The sequence below is a fragment of the Salvelinus alpinus genome, chromosome 5, assembly GCF_045679555.1.
Source record: "Salvelinus alpinus chromosome 5, SLU_Salpinus.1, whole genome shotgun sequence".
Taxonomy (NCBI): domain Eukaryota; kingdom Metazoa; phylum Chordata; class Actinopteri; order Salmoniformes; family Salmonidae; genus Salvelinus; species Salvelinus alpinus.
In genome coordinates, this window is record NC_092090.1 from 50,593,781 (window position 1) to 50,613,870 (window position 20,090).

The 20,090-nt window shown below is 44.1% G+C and overlaps 1 protein-coding gene across 3 annotated transcripts in view; it reads left to right on the forward strand.

The window, feature by feature from the left end:
- The window catches only part of LOC139576298 (low-density lipoprotein receptor-related protein 4-like), a 234,579-nt gene that overhangs the window by 150,134 nt on the left and 64,355 nt on the right, over nucleotides 1–20,090 (forward strand). For all 3 annotated transcript variants that reach the window (XM_071402240.1, XM_071402241.1, XM_071402242.1), the window contains exons 4-13: nucleotides 673–786; nucleotides 1,100–1,216; nucleotides 3,556–3,684; nucleotides 9,877–9,996; nucleotides 10,087–10,212; nucleotides 14,302–14,427; nucleotides 14,562–14,696; nucleotides 14,881–15,006; nucleotides 15,734–15,964; nucleotides 16,880–17,036. In XM_071402240.1, the coding sequence (XP_071258341.1) occupies nucleotides 673–786; nucleotides 1,100–1,216; nucleotides 3,556–3,684; nucleotides 9,877–9,996; nucleotides 10,087–10,212; nucleotides 14,302–14,427; nucleotides 14,562–14,696; nucleotides 14,881–15,006; nucleotides 15,734–15,964; nucleotides 16,880–17,036 (1,381 nt within the window). The remainder of the gene's footprint in view (nucleotides 1–672; nucleotides 787–1,099; nucleotides 1,217–3,555; nucleotides 3,685–9,876; nucleotides 9,997–10,086; nucleotides 10,213–14,301; nucleotides 14,428–14,561; nucleotides 14,697–14,880; nucleotides 15,007–15,733; nucleotides 15,965–16,879; nucleotides 17,037–20,090) is intronic.

The window sequence follows — 20,090 nt, forward strand, 5'->3', positions numbered from 1 at the left end:
GACCACCATAGTCCCTGTGCCCAAGAACACGAAGGCAACCTGCCTAAATGACTACATACCTGTAGCATTCACATCCATAGCCATGAAGTGCTTTGAAAGGCTGGTCATGGCTCACATTAACACCATTATCCCAGGGTGGGTCCTCAGATCCTCAAAAGGTTCTACAGCAGCAACATCGAGAGCATCCTGACTGGTTGCGTCACTGCCTGGTACAGCAACTGCTCAACCTCCGACCGCAAGGCCCAGTACATTACTGGGGCTAAGCTGCAGGCGGTGTCAGAGGAAGGCCCTAAAAATTGTCAAAGACTCCAGTCATAGACCGGAGCGCAAAGTCTAGGACTAAAAGGCTTCTCAACAGCTTTTATCCCCAAGCCATAAGACTATCCATTGTTGGTTAAGGGCTTGTAAGTAAGCATTTCACTGTAAGGTGAATACCTGGTGTATTCGGCGCACGTGACAAATAAACTTTGATTTGATGGGAGGTTGTCCACTGGAGGTTAAAAGACGGCTACTTTTTTCTGTATGAATGTAAGAGAAATGTTACTAAGCTGTTTTGTGCGTGCATGCGTGCGCCAAAATATTAGATTCTTACATCATACACGTGGTGTATAGGATGTTGTTTGTGTCATTTGTCCTTTGATTGACATCCCGTCTCTCTCGCTTTGTCTGTAGCTCCTAGAGAGTGTGAAGAGGATGAGTTCCATTGTCAGAACGGCTACTGCATCCGCAGCCTGTGGCACTGTGATGGGGACAATGACTGTGGGGATAACAGTGACGAGCTGTGTGGTGAGCTACACGCACAAACACACACATGCACACCATACATTCACTCCTACAGTATACACATACATTCAGAAATGTATTGTCTTTGTCACAACTCAATCCGTTGACTATAATAACTCAATATCTCTCTTTCCCTCTCTTACTTTCTCTCTCTTTCTCCCCTCTATCTATCTCTCTCTCTCTCTCACTCACTCACTCACTCACTCACTCACTCACTCACTCACTCACTCACTCACTCACTCACTCACTCACTCACTCACTCACTCACTCACTCACTCTCTCACACTCACTCTCTCACACTCACTCTCTCACACAGACATGCGTAAGTGTTCCGATAAGGAGTTTCGCTGTACAGATGGGAGCTGCATTGCTGAACACTGGTACTGTGATGGAGACACTGACTGCAAGGACGGATCAGACGAGGAAAACTGCCGTGAGTTGCCCTGTGTGTGTGTGTGCTTATATTTGTCCTGTTTCACACATGTACAAGAGATGGAGCCCCGGACACTGTCTAAAAATGAATAAATCCAAAACTGAGGAATTAATCCAAAACTAAAGCTTAAACACAAAATAAAGATGTTTATTAAAACATCCTGATGCCCAAAAAATCATCAGTGCGAAATGAAAGGTGAAAACAAAACACAAACGTTTCGGCCTCAGGCCATCATCAGTGTAAATTGTCCAAAACGGGGCAAAACGTTTTTGTTTTCACTATTCATTTATGCACTATGAATTTTTTGGCAACCATGCTGTTTTAGTAATTGCATTCAAGCCTCAGTTTTGGATGTATTCCTTTTTTCTACAGTGTGTGGGTCTCCGTCTCTTCCAGTATTCTTCTTTTGACTCCTACACACCTGGAACAGACACTATTCAGTATTATGGACCATCAGACTCGTATTATTTATACGCATGTTGTGAAATGGAAATGTTTAGTTTTTTTTGCATATCCCAACACCTCCTGAGACACATACTGTACGTGTGTGTCCTCACGCTCTCTCTTCTCTCTCTCTCTGTTCTCTCTCTCTGGCGAGGGGGATTTCAATAGTATAGATAAAGGATTGGTAGCAGGATTTCAAAGGGCCTCACACAGGTGTACAGTCGTGGCCAAAAGTTTTGAGAAAGACACAAATATTAATTTCCACAAAGTTTGCTGCTTCAGTGTCTTTAGATATTTTTGTCAGACGTTACTATGGAATACTGAAGTATAATTACAAGCATTTCATCAGTGTCAAAGGCTTTTATTGACAATTACATGAAGTTGATGCAAAGAGTCAATATTTGCAGTGTTGACCCTTCTTTTTCAAGACCTCTGCAATCCGCCCTGGCATGCTGTCAATTAACTTCTGTGCCACATCCTGACCGATGGCAGCCCATTCCTGCATAATCAATGCTTGGAGTTTGTCCACGCGCCTCTTGAGGATTGACCACAAGTTCTCAATGGGATTAAGGTCTGGGGAGTTTCCTGGCCATCCATGGACTCAAAGTATTGATGTTTTGTTCCCCGAGCCACTTAGTTATCAGTTTTGCCTTATGGCAAGTTGCTCCATCATGCTGGAAAAGGCATTGTTCGTCACTAAACTGTTCCTGGATGGTTGGGAGAAGTTTTTCTCTGAGGATGTGTTGGTACCATTCTTTATTCATGGCTGTGTTCTTAGGCAAAATTGTGAGTGAGCCTACTCCCTTGGCTGAGAAGCAACCCCACACATGAATGGTCTCAGGATGCTTTACTCTTGGCATGACACAGGACTGATGTTAGCGCTCACCTTGTCTTCTCCGGACAAGCTGTTTTCCGGATGCCCCAAACAATCGGAAAGGAGATTCATCAGAGAAAATGACTTTACCCCAGTCCTCAGCAGTCCAATCCCTGTACCTTTTGCAGAATATCAGTCTGTCCCTGATGTTTTTCCTGGAGAGAAGTGGCTTCTTTGCTGCCCTTCTTGACACGCAGCTGAATCAACTTTAGGAGACGGTCCTGGCGCTTGCTGGACTTTCTTGGGCGCCCTGAAGCCTTCTTCACAACAATCGAACCGCTCTCCTTGAAGTTCTTGATGATCCGATAAATGGTTGATTTAGGTGCAATCTTACTGGCAGCAATATCCTTGCTTGTGAAGCCCTTTTTGTGCAAAGCAATGATGATGATGGCACGTGTTTTCTTGGAGGTAACCATGGTTTACAGAAGAACAATGATTCCAAGCACCACCCTCCTTTTGAAGCTTTCAGTCTGTTATTCGAACTCAATCAGCATGACAGAGTGATCTCCAGCCTTGTCCTCGTCAACACTCACACCTGTGTTAACGAGAGATTCACTGACATGATGTTAGCTGGTCCTTTTGTGGCAGGGCTGAAATGCAGTGGAAATGTTTTTTAGGGTTTCAGTTCATTTGCATGGCAAAGAGGGACTTTGCAATTCATCTGATCACTCTTCATAACATTCTGGAGTATGCAAATTGCCATCATACAAACTGAGGCAGCAGACTTTGTGAAAAGTAATATTTGTGTCATTTTCAAAACTTTTGGCCATGACTGTACACTCTGAGCATTATCTTTGTGGTCATCTTTGTGGTCAAGGGTGTGTGTGTCGACATTCCCAACTTCTCCAAATTATCCTCATCCCTGACCTTTTTTGACTGCCCTAGTGTAAAACAAACTGAATGTCAGAACCACACACTGTCTTTATAGTTTATGACAGAAAAGTTTGGGGGTGAAAGAGAATGTGTGTTAAATATGTACCCCTCTCCCTCTCTTTTTCTCCCTTTCTCTCTCCCTCTGTAGCATCTGATGTAATGACGGCCACTTGTAGTGTTGAAGAGTTCCAATGTGCGTATGGACGCTGTATTCTGGACATTTACCACTGTGACGGAGATGACGACTGTGGAGACTGGTCTGATGAGTCCGACTGCTGTAAGTACACACACACACATCGGATTCAGGTGGCTAATCATTGACATCTGCAGGCTCCAGATAGGGCTGGGCGGTATACTGTATTTTACAATATACCGGTGTTGATGCATGGACCGTTTTAGGTTTTTACTTTACCTTCTATAACGGTATTTAAATGTTTGGTTTGTTTAATGGGATACGCCGTGTTTAACGTCCATTTTCATAGTTTACTTCGCTACTTGAGTCATCTCTCTCCGCTCACTCTCTCTCCATATCTCTCCGCTCTCTCTCTCTCCAGACCTAGCCCCGCCCCCTGTCACTCAAGGAGCACATTTGTTGTTCTTCAACCACGAGACACTTACGTTCAGTCTGCATGGTCAATGCAGCATATGCAACAATGTTGATAACAACAATGCTGTTTTCACTTTGCTTCTTCATATAAATCCAGTAGCGTTCTATAATTACACTATTAGTTTTTGTTGCTTACATCTGCAGACAGCAAGTTTGTCTTTTCTTAGAAAGTTGGGTCTTCTTAGCCGCTAATCGCTAGGTAGCTAGCTAATAAATGTACTGAGCCAGAGCAAACATAATTAGTTATACAGCCTAATAATACCAGTGATGGTGTAGACCTACATCAGCATGTTGTTTGTGCAACAGTACCATCTAAATCAAAGAGGAATGCAAGAAGTATTAATATGTTAGCTACATGAAGCTAAGAGAAAACAGACAATGTAGCCAAAGATTATAGGGTCCCCTAGGAAACAATTATCAACACTTTGATTCCTAAAAAAAACACTTTTTGTTCCTACCCTATCACAATAACTCCTCCCTAGCATTTCTATTAATTTTCATGTCAAACAACACTATTTAAAGTGCCCACTATCATATTCTAATGATAGAATTGGAATAATCATTCTATTTCCATGATTCCAAGTGTTTTGCTCTAAATCATAAGTCAAATCGCAATTGCAACATTTGGTTCAAAATAAGGTTTTGATTCTTTGCCCATATCGTTCAGCCCTACATGGCAGAGTGGAAATTATCTCAAATGAGTGCAGGAAATGCAGAAATGTATGGGTTGAAGTTGAATTGAACAGTATAAACAATCAGAATGGAGAAAGACCCATTGAAATCACTTAGAATGTATGTGTTACCACCCTGAGTTCATGCACTACTTATAAAGCAAATTTAGAAATGTTATAATTTAAAAACATAAAATACTGTCAAATGCCATCATACCAGCAAAAAAAAAAATTAAATACCATGATATGATATTTTGGCCATATCGCCCAGCACTAGCGCCAGCGCCATAAATGCTACATCAGAGGCTGCTACCCTGCCATGCAGAAAACATACTGTACCTCAAATTCCTCTGCTACACACACAAACACAAACACACACACACACACACACACACACACACACACACACACACACACACACACACACACACACACACACACACACACACACACACACACACACACACACACACACACACACACAGAGAGAACCTGTTGTGGCCAGACGGCCTGTTGGAATTCTACCCAGAATGCCAAGCAACCTTTTTCTCAAGTGGAATGTAAACAAAGGGGTCAGTAGGTTAGGGGCAGGGAGGATTGCAGTTGGGCTACAACTTTATCATGAGGGACGGGAGTGAGAGAGTTCAGTGTTTGAGAGGTGCCACTGACATCCTTTGTCTTTTTAAGGCTTTGTCAGGTGAAAGCAATAGTGTCAATACTTCCAGTCAAGTATACATAAAAGAAAAGAGATAAGGATAGGATCGGATCAGTTGGCCTCCCGAGTGGAGCAGTGGTCTAAGGCACTGCATCACAGTGCTAGCTGTGCCACTAGAGATCCTGGTTCGAGTCCAGGCTCTGTCACAGCCGGCCATGACCGGGAGACCCATGGGGCGGCATACAATTGGCCTAGCGTCGTCCGGGTTAGGGGAAGGTTTGGCCGGCAGGGATGTTCTTGTCCCATCGCGCACTAGAGACTCCTGTGGCAAGCCGGGCGCACTGCACGCTGACACGGTCGCCAGGTGTACGGTGTTTCCTCCGACACATTGGTGTGGCTGGCTTCTGGGTTAAGCGTGCATTGTGTCCAGAAGCAGTGCGGCTTGGCTGGGTTGTGTTTCAGAGGATGCACGGCTCTCGACCTTGCCTCTCCCGAGTCTGTACAGGAGTTGTGGCGATGAGACAAGACTGTAACTACCAATTGGATACCACGAAATTGGGGAGAAAAGGGGTAAAGGTAAAAAATAATAAAGTTCAGCTGAGGTTGAACAGAATTGAGACAAGTTGGTGATGACAGATCCAGCTGTTACCATTGTAGCAATGATTGAGCTTGAGCACTGAGCAGTGACATGTTAAATGGCTACACTGCAGAAGTCTGTCTCCCTCACTCATTATGGCTCTCTGAGCGTTCCCTGACACAGATTCCTGGAATGCTCTGTCCCACTCTCCTTGCTGTCGTGCTAGAGTCTGCTGCTCCGCGGTGTGTCTATGTTACTTGTGTGTGTGCATGTCTGCGTGCATTGGAAAACATTTCCCATATTTTTCTTTCGAATACACGCAAGCTTGCTAGTGTTTCGATTAGCACAGGCTATCACGTTTCTCTTCATCACTCCAGAGAATATACGCTGTTAGACTACTGCTAAGACCTCACTGCTTTCACGTCCTTTCTTTCTGTTAATTTTTCTCTATCTGTCTTTCATGTCTCTCTTTGTACTATCTGTCTGTCCCACAGTCTCTTTCTTTCTCTCGCACTCACTCACTCTCATTTTCTCTGTCATGGTAGCCCACACAAATGCCTGTATATGGGGCTCTGTTAGCATGCATCAGACTAGGGAGTAGGATGAGAGGAGAGAGAGCAGTGATTCTCAAACTCCTCTCTTCTTTGATGTTGTCTTCAATGGTGATACACTTTTATTTAAGGCTTTCATCATGACTGACTGATAAGTAAGGTCATGTTTAGTTGCATGTCTTCGCCCCCCCCCCCTCCCACCTCTTCTTCTCCTCTATCATCCCTTTCTCCTCCCTCCTTCCTCCAGTAGGAACACAAGCATTTTGCTACACCCGCAATAACATCTGCTAAATATGTGTATGCGACCAATACAATTTGATTTGATTTGATAATTGCCCCCTTGCCTGGAGATATTTAGAAATTTTGGGAAAGTGGAAAACGCATCAAAGAAAAAGAAACAAGGTCAGAGATAAATAAGGAAAAGAAGATATTACACTACAGCTGGGAGAGGAGACATACCAGAGAGGAATAAGACTAGCCATCCTCACACTGCATTTCTTGGCATTGACTGTATGCTGGACGCTTTGATAGAAAAACACTGGCACACTCTCAGATGGGCATGGTTTGTGTATTCAGAATGGAGAGAGATCTGGGCACACAAGCAGATCAAACGATTCTCTGTGTGTTTAGTGGTGTGTGTGTGTGTGTGTGTGTGTGTATGTATATATCTGTGTATTCGGTGTGTGTCTGTATTCTGAGAGTTGGGCACACACAAGCAGATGAAACAGTTCTCTGTGTATGTGGGTGTCAATGTGGGCGACAGGGTACCAGCTGATAAGTGGGTTTGAACATGAGAACACTGTCCATTTAATGTTTCTTTCCATTTCTCTCTCTCTCTCATATATATATACACATATACAGTTGAAGTCGGAAGTTTACATACACCTTAGCCAAAAACATTTAAACTGTTTTTCACAGTTCCTGACATTTAATCGAAGTAAAAAATCCCTGTCTTAGGTCAGTTAGGATCACCACTTTATTTTAAGAATGTGAAATGTCAGAAAAATAGTAGAGAGAATGATTTATTTCAGCTTTTATTCATTTCATCACATTCCCAGTGGGTCAGAAGTTTACATACACTCAATTAGTATTTGGTAGCATTGCCTTTAAATTGTTTGACTTGGATCAAGTGTTTCGGGTAGCCTTCCACAAGCTCCCCACAATAAGTTGGGTGAATTTTGGCCCATTCTTCCTGACAGAGCTGGTGTAACTGCGTCAGGTTTGTAGGCCTCCTCGCACATGTTTTTTCAGTTCTGCCCACCAATGTTCTATAGGATTGAGGTCAGGGCTTTGTGATGGCCACTCCAACACCTTGACTTTGTTGTCCTTAAGCCATTCTGCCACAACTTTGGAAGTATGCTTGGGGTCATTGTCCATTTGGAAGACCCATTTGCGACCCAGCTTTAACTTCCTGACTGATGTCTTGATGTTGCTTCAATATATCCACATCCTTTTCCTCCCTCATAATGCAATCTATTTTGCGAAGTGCACCAGTCCCTCCTGCAGCAAAGCACCCCCACAACATGATGCTTCCCGTGCTTCACGGTTGGGATGGTGTTCTTCAACTTGCAAGCATTCCCCTTTTTCCTCCAAACATAACGATGGTCATTATGGCCAAACAGTTCTATTTTTGTTTCATCAGACCAGAGGACATTTCTCCGAAAAGTACGATCTTTGTCCCCATGTGCAGTTGCAAACCGTAGTTTATAGCGGTTTTGGAGCAGTGGCTTCTTCCTTGCTGAGCGGCCTTTTAGGTTATGTCGGTATAGGACTTGTTTTACTGTGGATATAGATACTTTTGTGCATGTTCACAAGGTCCTTTGCTGTTGTTCTGGGATTGATTTGCACTTTTCGCACCAAAGTACGTTCCTCTCTAGGAGACAGAACGCGTCTCCTTCCTGAGCGGTATGACGGCTGCGTGGTCCCATTTATACTTGCGTACTATATTTTGTACAGATGAGCGTGGTACCTTCAGGCATTTGGAAATTGCTCCCAAGGATGAACCAGACTTGTGGAGGTCTACCATTTCATTTCTGAGGTATTGGCTGATTTCTTTTGCTTTTCCCATGATGTCAAGCAAAGAGGCAATGAGTTTGAAGGTAGGCCTTGAAATACATCCACAGGTACTCCTCCAATTGACTCAAATGATGTCAATTAGCCTGTCAGAAGCTTCTAAAGCCATGACATTATTTTCTGGAAATTTCCAAGCTGTTTAAAGGCACAGTCAATTTAGTGTATTGTGAGATAGTGAATTATTAGTGAAATAATCTGTCTGTACACAATTGTTGGGAAAAGTACTTGTGTCATGCACAAAGTAGATGTCCTAACCGACTTGCCAAAACTGTGATGACTCCAACCTAAGTGTATGTAATCTTCCGACTTTAACTGTATTTATATACAAGGGCACTGCGTTCATCCACCTCTGGCCTGCTCGCCTCCCTACCTCTGAGGAAGTACAGTTCCCGCTCAGCCCAGTCAAAACTGTTCGCTGCTCTGGCACCCCAATGGTGGAACAAACTCCCTCACGACGCCAGGTCAGCGGAGTCAATCACCACCTTCCGGAGACACCTGAAACCCCACCTCTTTAAGGAATACCTAGGATAGGATAAAGTAATCCTTCTAACCCCCCCCCCCCTTAAAAGAGTTAGATGCACTATTGTAAAGTGGTTGTTCCACTGGATATCATAAGGTGAATGCACCAATTTGTAAGTCGCTCTGGATAAGAGCGTCTGCTAAATGACTTAAATGTAATGTAAATGTATATATATATATGTGTATGTATGTATGTGTGTGTATATATATATATATATATGTGCGTGTGTGTGTGTGTGTGTGTGTGTGTGTGCGTGTGTGCGTGTGTGTGTGGGTGTGTGTATTTTTGTATTTCTCTCTCACCACCTGGTGTTTTGATCATCCCCTCATCACACACACTGCTTTATTCTTCTCTTCTTTCTTTTCTCCCTCTCTTCTGTGCTGTTGGCCCTGTTCCCTTCTCTTGTCTAACTGATAACACTGCACACGGACACATGCAGACACGGTGTTCTACAGCACTTGTTCTCTCACGCTTTCTCTCTTTTTTTACTCTCCCTCGCTTTATTCATTCCTCGCCTCTCTGTCCTTATCTTCTACCCTCAGCCCTTCAGCCTCATGTGAACAGGCTCTTATTGTTAGATCATTAATTAAAGTGTGTGTGTGCTCGTGTGGGTTCGTCTGGTCTTGGATAGATATGTTTGATTCTTTAGAAACATGCATGTCCTGCCCCAAATGTTTATTTCTGTTTTGTCCATGTAAAAGCATTGTTGTATTACCAGGGTCCTTCAGATAAATTGTTTTACACTGTCAGGGATGATTAAAGTTCCAAAATAATTTTCATTTCATCTCACGGTAGTGGTTGTGTGTGTCCTGCAGCCTCCCACCAGCCTTGTCGTTCTGTGGAGTTCATGTGCAGCAGTGGGATGTGCATCAACGCTGGCTGGAGGTGTGACGGGGAGTTTGACTGTGATGACCAATCAGATGAGAAGAACTGCAGTAAGTATCTGCTTGTGTATGTGTTTGTGTACAAAATGTATGTAGATTGTGTACGTGTGTGCGTCTAACCGACCTGTCCTCTCCCTCCAGCCACCTCCATGTGTACTGCGGATCAGTTCCGCTGTGCATCGGGACGCTGTATCAGGTTGTCATGGAGATGTGACGGCGAGGATGACTGCTCTGACGGCAGCGATGAAGATGACTGTGAGAAGACTGGTACGTGTGTGGGTGTGTGCAGATCGGCATCAATCTAATCTAGACAGTACAAATGAAATAAAAGGGTGAAAAGAAAGAAAGAGCTCCATGGACTTAGTTCTTATCGGCGGGCTATGAGCTAAATCTTACACCTCAGACAGGCACCCTATAGTTTAGTATCCATGACAACAGTTGCAGGACAGCTCTCCATGCTGAAAAGCATCATTGGAGAGGAAACTGTCAGAGGGAAAGCATATTGGCACGTTTTACATGCTCGTAACCAACTGTGCTATTTTTTTCGTTTTTTTGCGTTGTTTGTAACTTATTTTGTACAAAATGTTGCTGCTACTGTCTCTTATGACCGAAAACAACTTCTGGACATCAGAACAGCGATTACTCACCTCGAACTGGAATAAGCTTTTTCCTTTTAACGAATCCGACGAGAAGGATATAATGCTTACCCGGGAACAGGCCCGGTCATTTGCGTGAAGAAAAGACAGAGGAAAAGGCAGGTCGGGCTGCCTTCTAAGGATCCGTAGGCGAGCGAGAGAACTCACACTGCCATCCGTTCTACTGGCTAACGTGCAATCATTGGAAAATAAAATTGATGACCTACGATTTAAGATTATCCTACCAATGGGACATTAAAAACTGTAATATCATATGTTTCACCAAGTCGTGGCTAAACGACTACACAGATATTATAGAGCTGGCGGGATTTTCCATGCACCGGCAGAACAGAGTCTGGTAAGAGGAGAGGTGGGGGTATGTGTCTATTTGTCAATAATAGCTGGGTTGCGATGTCTAATATTAAAGAAGCCTCGAGGTATTGCTCGCCTGAGGTAAGCTCAAACCACACTATCTACCAAGAGAATTCTCATCTATATTATTCGTAGCCGTCTATTTACCACCACAGACCGATGCTGGCACTAAGACCGTGCTCAAACAACTCTATAAGGCCATAAGCAGTGTTCTCCCGGGTGGCGCAGTGGTCTAGGGCACTGCATCGCAGTGCTAGCTGCGCCACCAGAGTCTCTGGGTTCGCGCCCAGGCTGGGCTGGGTTCGCGCCCAGGCTCTGTCGCAGCCGGCCGCTACCGGGAGATCCGTGGGGCGACGCACAATTGGCATAGCGTCGTCCGGGTTAGGGAGGGTTTGGCCGGTATGGAGGGTTTGGCCGGTATGGAGGGTTTGGCCGGTAGGGATATCCTTGTCTCAGCATGTAAAAAATTTTTTTTTAATGAAATGTATGCACTCTACTGTAAGTCGCTCTGGATAAGAGCGTCTGCTCTTGGCCGGTAGGGATATCCTTGTCTCAGTATGTAAAAATTTAATAAAAATGTATGCACTCTACTGTAAGTCGCTCTGGATAAGAGCGTCTGCTAAATGACTAAAATGTAAATGTAAGAAAATGCTCATCCAGAAGCGGTGCTCCTAGTGGCCGGGGACTTTAATGCAGGCAAACTTCAATCAGTTTTACCAAATTTTTAACAGCATGTCACGTGCAACCAGAGTGAAAAAAGCTTTACTCCACACACAGAGATTCATACAAAGCTCTCCCCCGCCCTCCATTTGGCAAATCTGACCATAATTCTATCTTCCTGATTGCTGCTTACAAGCAAAAACTAAAGCAGGAAGTTCAATGGCATTGAAGAGTATACCACCTCAGTCACCGGCTTCATCAATAAGTGCATCATCGTCCCCACCGTGATTGTACGTACATATCCCAACCAGAAGCCATAGATTACAGGCAACATCCGCATCGAGCTAAAGGCTAGAGCTGTTGCTTTCAAGGAGCGGGACACTAATCCGGACACTTATAAGAAATCCCGCTATGCCCTCAGACTAACCATCAAACAAGCAAAGCGTCAATACAGGATAATGAATCCTACTACACCGGCTCTGACGCTCGTCGTATGTGGCAGGACTTGAAAACTATTATGGACTACAAAGGGAAACCCAGACACGATCTGCCCAGTGACGCGAGCCTACCAGACAAGCTAAATGCCTTTTATGCTCGCTTCGAGGCAAGCAACACTGAAGCATGCACGAGAGCACCACCTGTTCTGGATGACTGTGTGATAATGCTCTCGGTAGCCGATGTGAGCAAGACCTTTAAACAGGTCAACATTCACAAAGCCGCTGGGCCAGACGAATTACCAGGATGTTTACTCAAAGCTTGCGTAGACCAACTGGCAATTGTCTTCACTGACATTTTCAACCTCTCCCTGAACAGGGAGATACCTACGTGTTTCATGCAGACCACCATAGTCCCTGTGCCCAAGGAAGCGAAGGTAACCTGCCTAAATGATTACCGCCCCATAGCACTCACGTCGGTAGTCATGAAGTGCTTTGAAAGGCTGGTCATGGCTCACATCAACAGCATCCTCCCGGATACCCTAGACCCACTCCAATTCGCATACCGCAGCAACAGATCCACAGATGACACAATCTCAATCGCACTCCACACTGCCCTTTCCCACCTGGACAAAAGGAACACCTATGTGAGAATTTTGTTCATTGACTACAGCTCAGCATTCAACACCGTAGTACCCTCAAAACTCATCACTAAGCTAAGGACCCTGGGCCTAAACACCTCCCTCTGCAACTGGATCCTGGACTTCCTGACGTGCCGCCCCCAGGTGGTAAGGGTAGGTGACAACACATCCGCCACGCTGATCCTCAACACAGGGGCCCCTCCGGGGTGCGTGCTCTGTCCCCTCCTGTACTCCCTGTTCACTCATGACTGCACGGCCAGGCACGACTCCAACACCATCATTAAGTATGCCGATGACACAACATTGGTAGGCCTGATCACCGACAACTACGAGACCGCTATAGGGAGGTCAGAGACCTGGCCGTGTGGTGCCAGGACAACAACCTCTCCCTCAACGTGATCAAGACAAAGGAGATGATTGTGGACTACAGGAAAAAGAGGACCGAGAACGCCCCCATTCTCATCAACGGGGCTGCAGTGGAGCAGGTTGAGAGCTTCAAGTTCCTTGGTGTCCACATCACCAACAAACTAACATGGCCCAAGCACACCAAGACAGTCGTGAAGAGGGCACGGCAAAACCTATGCCCCCTCAGGAGACTGAAAAGATTTTGCATGGGTCCTCAGATCCTCAAAAGGTTCTACATTTGCACCATCGAGAGCATCCTGACTGGTTGCATCACTGCTTGGTATTTCAACTGCTCTGCCTCCGACCGCAAGGCACTATAGAGGATAGTGCGAACAGTCCAGTACATCCCTGAGGCCAAGCTTCCTGTCATCCAGGACCTCTATACCAGGCGGTGTCAGAGGAATGTCCTAAGAATTGTCAGACTCCAGCCACCCTAGCCATAGACGGTTCTCTCTGCTACCGCATGGAAAACGGTACTGGAGCGCCACGTCTAGGTCCAAGAAGCTCCTAAACAGCTTCTACCCCCAAGCCATAAGACTCCTGAACACCTAATCAAAAAGCTCCTCAGGCTATTTGCATTGCCTCCCCCTTTTACACCACTGTTACCCTCTGTTGTTGTCATCTATGTATAGTCACTTTAATAACTCTACCTTCATGTACATATTACCTCAATTAACCGGTGCCCCTGCACATTGACTCTGTACCGGTACCCGCCTGTATATATTTTCACTATCGTTATTTTACTGCTGCTCTTTAATTACTTGTTACTTTTATTTCTTATTCTTATCGGTACTTTTTTAAACTGCATTGTTGGTTTGGGGCTCGTAAGTAAGCATTTCACTGTAAGTTCTACACCTGTTGTATTCGGCGCATGTGACTAATACCATTTGGTTTGATTTGTAGTATTTGGTGCATGTGGCATATAAAGTTTTATTTGATTTTGGATGATCACCCCACCCAGGGTGGAGTCTAGATTCAGTCAATCTGAAGAACAGTTACCATTACCACATAGGCCTTTTGTGTCTATCCTTCAAAAGTCAGAGGCTACATCCCAAATGGTACCCTATTCCCTATATAGTGCACTTCTTTTGACCAGGACCCAATGGGTGCCATTTGAGACACAGCCAAAGGACTTTTCAGATGTTGTCCATTGTTCTTCGCAGTTTTTTCCCAGGCCATTGTAACTTTCTCCATCTATCTCCCCACCAGACACCCCTCCATGTGCTCCAGACCAGTTTCTGTGTGGTAACGGCCGCTGTATTGGCCAGAGGAAGGTCTGTAATGAGGTCAGCGACTGTGGAGATGGGACTGATGAACACCCTCACCAGGACTGCCGTGAGTTATGTCTGACTGTATAAGGGGAAGGGTGTGGGGCGGGTGTGCCATGTGTGTTTGGGGACTTATTCGGAAACTTCTGTAAGGCTCCACATCATAACATCCCTCTAACAAGTGTGTGTGTTTGAGTGTAGGCCCGCGGTCCAGTGATGGCAACTGTAACCTGAATAACGGAGGCTGTTCTCAGAAGTGTCAGATGGCCAGAGGTCTGGTACAGTGTACCTGTCATACTGGCTACAGACTGATGGAGGACGGCAGGGCCTGCCAGGGTGAGACTACACCCTGTGTGTGTGTGCCTGCGATGAGAGACTGAAAAATGAGCTCTGCGGATTTTATAATGAGTTGATTTAAAATGTATATATTTGAGGGGTTTACATACGCCGCATCGTCATATATTATCTTACCCCAATCCCCCCCCCCACCCACCCACCTGTCTATATGGACCGTTCCCAGATGTGGATGAGTGTGCAGAGGAGGGCTACTGCAGCCAGGGCTGTACCAACACAGAGGGAGGGTTCCAGTGCTGGTGTGTGCAGGGCTATGAGCTGAGGCCTGACAAGCGCAGCTGCAAGGCGCTGGGTGAGTTCACTCACAATCTTTCAATTTAAGACCTTTGGCTTCAACATGTGGAGGGATTGTGAGCGCCTGGGGAAGTTGTTTACCTAAACATGTTTTGCCTGCATGGAATTAAAACCATTTTCCCTACTCTGCCCTGGTTAGTGGGTGACCCATATGCGTCATAGTTGTGTTTAAAACATGCAAACATGTTTCATCTGCATTTAATTGTAACCGTATCCCTTAGCTTAGCTTTGGGGAGTTGGACTGTGGCTGAGGTTAGCTCATGGTTTAAGGTCAGAAAAGCAAGTGCTTGGTCGCATCCCAAATGCCACCATATATCTTACAGTAGTTTACTATAAAGCAATAGGGTGCCATTTAAAACACAGGCCTGGTCTGTACTAGATTTAGATATGGTTCTGGAGCTAGGGTCCACTACATTGCCAATACAGCACCCCTCAAATCTGGTGTGTATCACTAGTGAACCCCGGTCAAGCATCTATGCTTGGGTTCCAGAGTCCAGGGGATGTACTTGACTGACTGACTAATATTAATGTTGGGTCTTATTGAAAGTGATGGCTGGAGTTTCCTGCAAGAGCTGAGTTTTTCCGTCTCTTCCACTCTCCCTTGCACTCCACACCCTCTCCTCTCTCTCCCTCTCCCTCTTTCTCTCACTCTCTTAACCCCTCATTTTGCTTGTCACTACCCTCCCTCCCTCCTCTCTATACCCTACTCTGTACCCCTCCATTAGGTCCTGAGCCAGTGCTGCTGTTTGCGAACCGTATAGACATCCGCCAGGTGTTGCCCCACCGGTCAGAGTACACTCTGCTGCTGAACAACCTGGAAAATGCCATCGCTCTGGACTTCCACCACGACCAGGAGCTGGTCTTCTGGTCTGATGTCACGCTCGACCGCATCATGAAGGCCAACCTGAACGGGAGCAACGTGGAGGAAGTGGTTTCCACTGGCTTAGAGAGTCCAGGTATGCACATGACCATGTTATGGTCTAACTCTGGTCAAAACACACACGGTAGAATGCATAGCAGGTGGTTTCCACCAGCATGGATACAATCACAGGTGGTCATGCTACATTCTGTGCACTCACAATTATGTAAAGGAAAGCCCAGTTATAACCTACGACCACACATGGTTTTACTACAGTCAGAACATGTATCAACATAGAATGTACAGCACTGCAACAGTCATAATGCAAGGTTTAAGACAAATGACGAGTCAACACAATCTGGCCATGCTGATGAAGACAAATGGATGGCATTTTCTAATCCAAAAAGGTCAAATAGAGGGGGGCTTATATTTGTTCTGTGTAACTTGTACAAGTGTGTGGTGTGAAATGGAAATGTGTTTTTTTGGCATATCCCGCTCCCCCTGAGACACCCTCAGAGAGTGGGGTCACGGCCAGGAATCAGCTATTATTGACGGCAACCCTGGAGCAATTAGGGTTAATGGAGCAATTAGGGTTAAGTGCCTTGCTCAAGGGCAGATCAACAGATGTTTCACCTAGTCGGCTCAGGAATTCGAACTACCAATATTTTGGTTACTGGCCCAACGCTCTAACCTCTAGGCTACCTGCCGCTCTCTAATCCCAAATTTGAATTTAGCCTCTACACTTTTACCCAAAGTTTGCCCCAAACCATAACCCCTAGATAATAACTAGATTGCTCAACAGCTCTAATTCTTTTGCCACATTTTAAAATTACCATCTGTTGATTTCCTGGGTTGTGTTTATTAGGGCATGCAGCATAACACGTTTTAAAACTTTTGCAACGGAAAACAAAAAATTGTGTTTTTAATTGGACAAGTCAAGACAGTCCCTCCGTTTCAGTCCGTTTTCCTCTGTTTGGTACCTAATGAACATGACCCTGGTCTCTCCCTCTAGGTGGTCTGGCTATAGACTGGATCCATGACAAGCTATACTGGACTGACTCAGGGACGTCCCGTATTGAGGTGGCCAATCTGGATGGAACCCACCGCAAGGTCCTCCTATGGCAGAGCATGGAGAAACCCCGAGCCATCGCACTGCACCCTATAGAGGGGTAAGTAGGATCTCTCTCTTTCTCCTCTCTCTTCTCTATCCCTACCTGCCAACCTGCACGCATTTTGTGTACCATACATGCAATTTCAGGTCAAAGTACGCTGGTACAAAAAATTGCCCGAAAATACACCAAAATAGACTTCTAGTGAGCACATTGTGGTTTTTAACTCAACCGTCTGAAGTTGGAGCTGAACCATCATAGGACTCGGACGAGGAGAAAAAATCTCTCCGCTCTCCGCTCCGGCCTTCCCCGCCCCCCGTAGTCGTAGTACTATTTTCCTCCCTGCAGCTGGTTGGCAGCTCTCCACTTCGTCTGTTGACACCACTGATGTGTGAGGTAAATGGAGAACGGACTGTTTGCCAAATACGTTTTTCAAAATTGTATGCGTTAGTTAAGCACATAACCAATATTATTTCTTAGATAGCTTATTACTAACGGGTAGTTAGCTATAAATTAAGAAGAAGCCAGTTTACATTTCCACTAGAGTTTCCACAGTAAGACACATATGAATTAGAATGATCATTAGGCCTAAATTTAACCTAGAAAATGTTGAAAGTGTCATTGAGACCACCTGAATTTAATTTAGGATCACACACTAGACTACTTTGTTGGCTGCATTATTTAATATAATTTAAGGTTTCAGTAAATGGCAGTTACAGGTTAAAAAAAGGAAGCTAAATGCTCCAATTTCCTTCTCCAACTTCACAACTTCCAGACCTCTCTCCTACTCAAACGTAGGCCTACATCAGCATGACCTAGTCAGAAATGCCTAGGGAGAGCTCTGATTTTACATTTAAAGTGGCAATATGTAACTTTTTGGGCGACCCGACCAAATTCACATAGAGATGTGAGTTATAGATCTATCATTCTACTTGAAGGCAAGTCTAAGAAGCGGTATATCTTTTCTATGTGTGCTATTTCTATGCTTCCCGTTCTTAAGTCTTATTTTTGCGTATTTTACCTTCGGCGATGTACACCAGCTTCAAACAGCTGAAACAACAATATTTGTGATTATGGAAAATATATTTCACAGTGGTTTAGATGGTACAATGATTCTCTACGCTATACTAGCTTATTTTGTCACATAAACTGAAACTAGGTGAACTATTAGAATTTTAGCAACCAGGAAATGGTGGAACGATTTATGCGTAGTGCAACTTTAAATGTATTTCTAGTTAGCTACTGAAGAGCAGCCAATTACCAAGTACCCATAGCAGTCTATAGCCTACCATTCCTACTGAGCCAGTCTTCTGCCAACATTATTATTAGGCTAAAAAAGGTGCATTTGCCTATGATTTGAGCAGTGTGAGTGAGCACATGCGCTGTCGTGGGGTCCGGGGATAGGGGTGCAGCACTAAAGTGAAACTGCAAAAAATTCTTCAGGGTTGGCAGGTCTGAATTTGTTTCCTTGCTTATGAAATGCTCTGCTTGTTGCAGTAGCAGCCTTGAGTTTTCATGTTGATGGAAAATAAACCAGGGACTTTATCTTGGGATTAGATGCTAGACTCTGGCACTTTATATCTGGAACAACTATTTAACATAAGATAGAGCAGATTTCACTTTTATCTCGGCCTTACAGTACCACAAGTGGAAATTCACTTTTTTTTCAACAAAGAGCTTACCCATGATGTTGCACAACAATTGAAGTCAATAAGTCATAATTTTAGTCAAAGTATGATATTGTGGGGGATGCCGTGTGTTTCCCCTATTATATGATGTGCTAATACACCTGAAAAGTTCTTCCTCTTAACTTTTACTGCCTCAGAAACCCGGATCCGGGAGCACCCCCCACCCCCCACACACTGATTAGCATAGATAGCATAGCTTCAGAAGTAGATAGTAGCATCTAAATATCATTAAATCACAAGTCCAAGACACCAGATGAAAGATACAGATCTTGTGAATAAAGCCACCATTTCAGATTTTTAAAATGTTTTACAGGGAAGACAAAATATGTAAATCTATTAGCTAAACACGTTAGCAAAATACACCACTATTCTAACTCCATCAGTTTCTTACTCCTTCAGGTGCTATCACCAATTCGGCTCAACTAAGATATTGATAGCCAATAACCTATAAAAAAAACCATCAGATGACAGTCTGATAACATATTCATGGTATAGGATAGTTTTTGTTAGAAAAAAGTGCATATTTCAGGTAGAAATCACAGTTTACAATTGCACCGACCATCACAAATCCACTAGAATTACTAGATAGAGCAACGTGTATGACCAATTTACTCATCATAAAACATTTCATAAAAATAGACAAAGCATAGCAATGGAAAGACCCAGTTCTTGTGATTTCAGACCATATTTCAGATTTTCTAAGCGTTTTTCAGCGAAAACACAATAAATCGATAAGTTAGCATACTACATGTTCCAACGTTACCAGAGCATCGATTCCAGCCAAAGAGCGCTATAACGTAACCACCGCCAAAAGATATTAATTTTTTCACTAACCTTCTCAGAATTCTTCCGATGACACTCCTGTAACATCATTTTACAACATACATATACAGTTTGTTCGAAAAGGTGCATATTTAGCCATACAAAACCGTGGTTACACAATGAAAATACTAGGAAATCAAGCCTCAATATGTCTGACGTCATCTATCAGAGTGATCTAGTTTAATTAAAAGCTAATCATATACTTGACTAAAAAATACAGGGTTGACAGGAATCGAAAGACAAATTAGTTCTTAATGCAACCGCTGATTTACATTTTTAAAATTATCCTTACTTTTCAATACAGGGTTGGCCAAGTGAAGCTATACCAAACAAAATGGCGATATATGCGTTTAAAATATTTCGACAGAAACACGGTTTATCATATTAAATATTGCTTACTTTGAGCTGATCTTCCATCATATTCTTGGGCAATGTATCCTTTCTATGTTATAAACGTCTTTTGGTCGATAGATGTCCTCTGTCCTTCGAAATGTCCATCACCAACGACCGACACCCTAAAGCGTGTCCAAACTTTCAGAGTGCACGACAAAGAAATTCCTCAAAATCGCACTAAACGGATATAAATTGATATAAAACGGTTAAA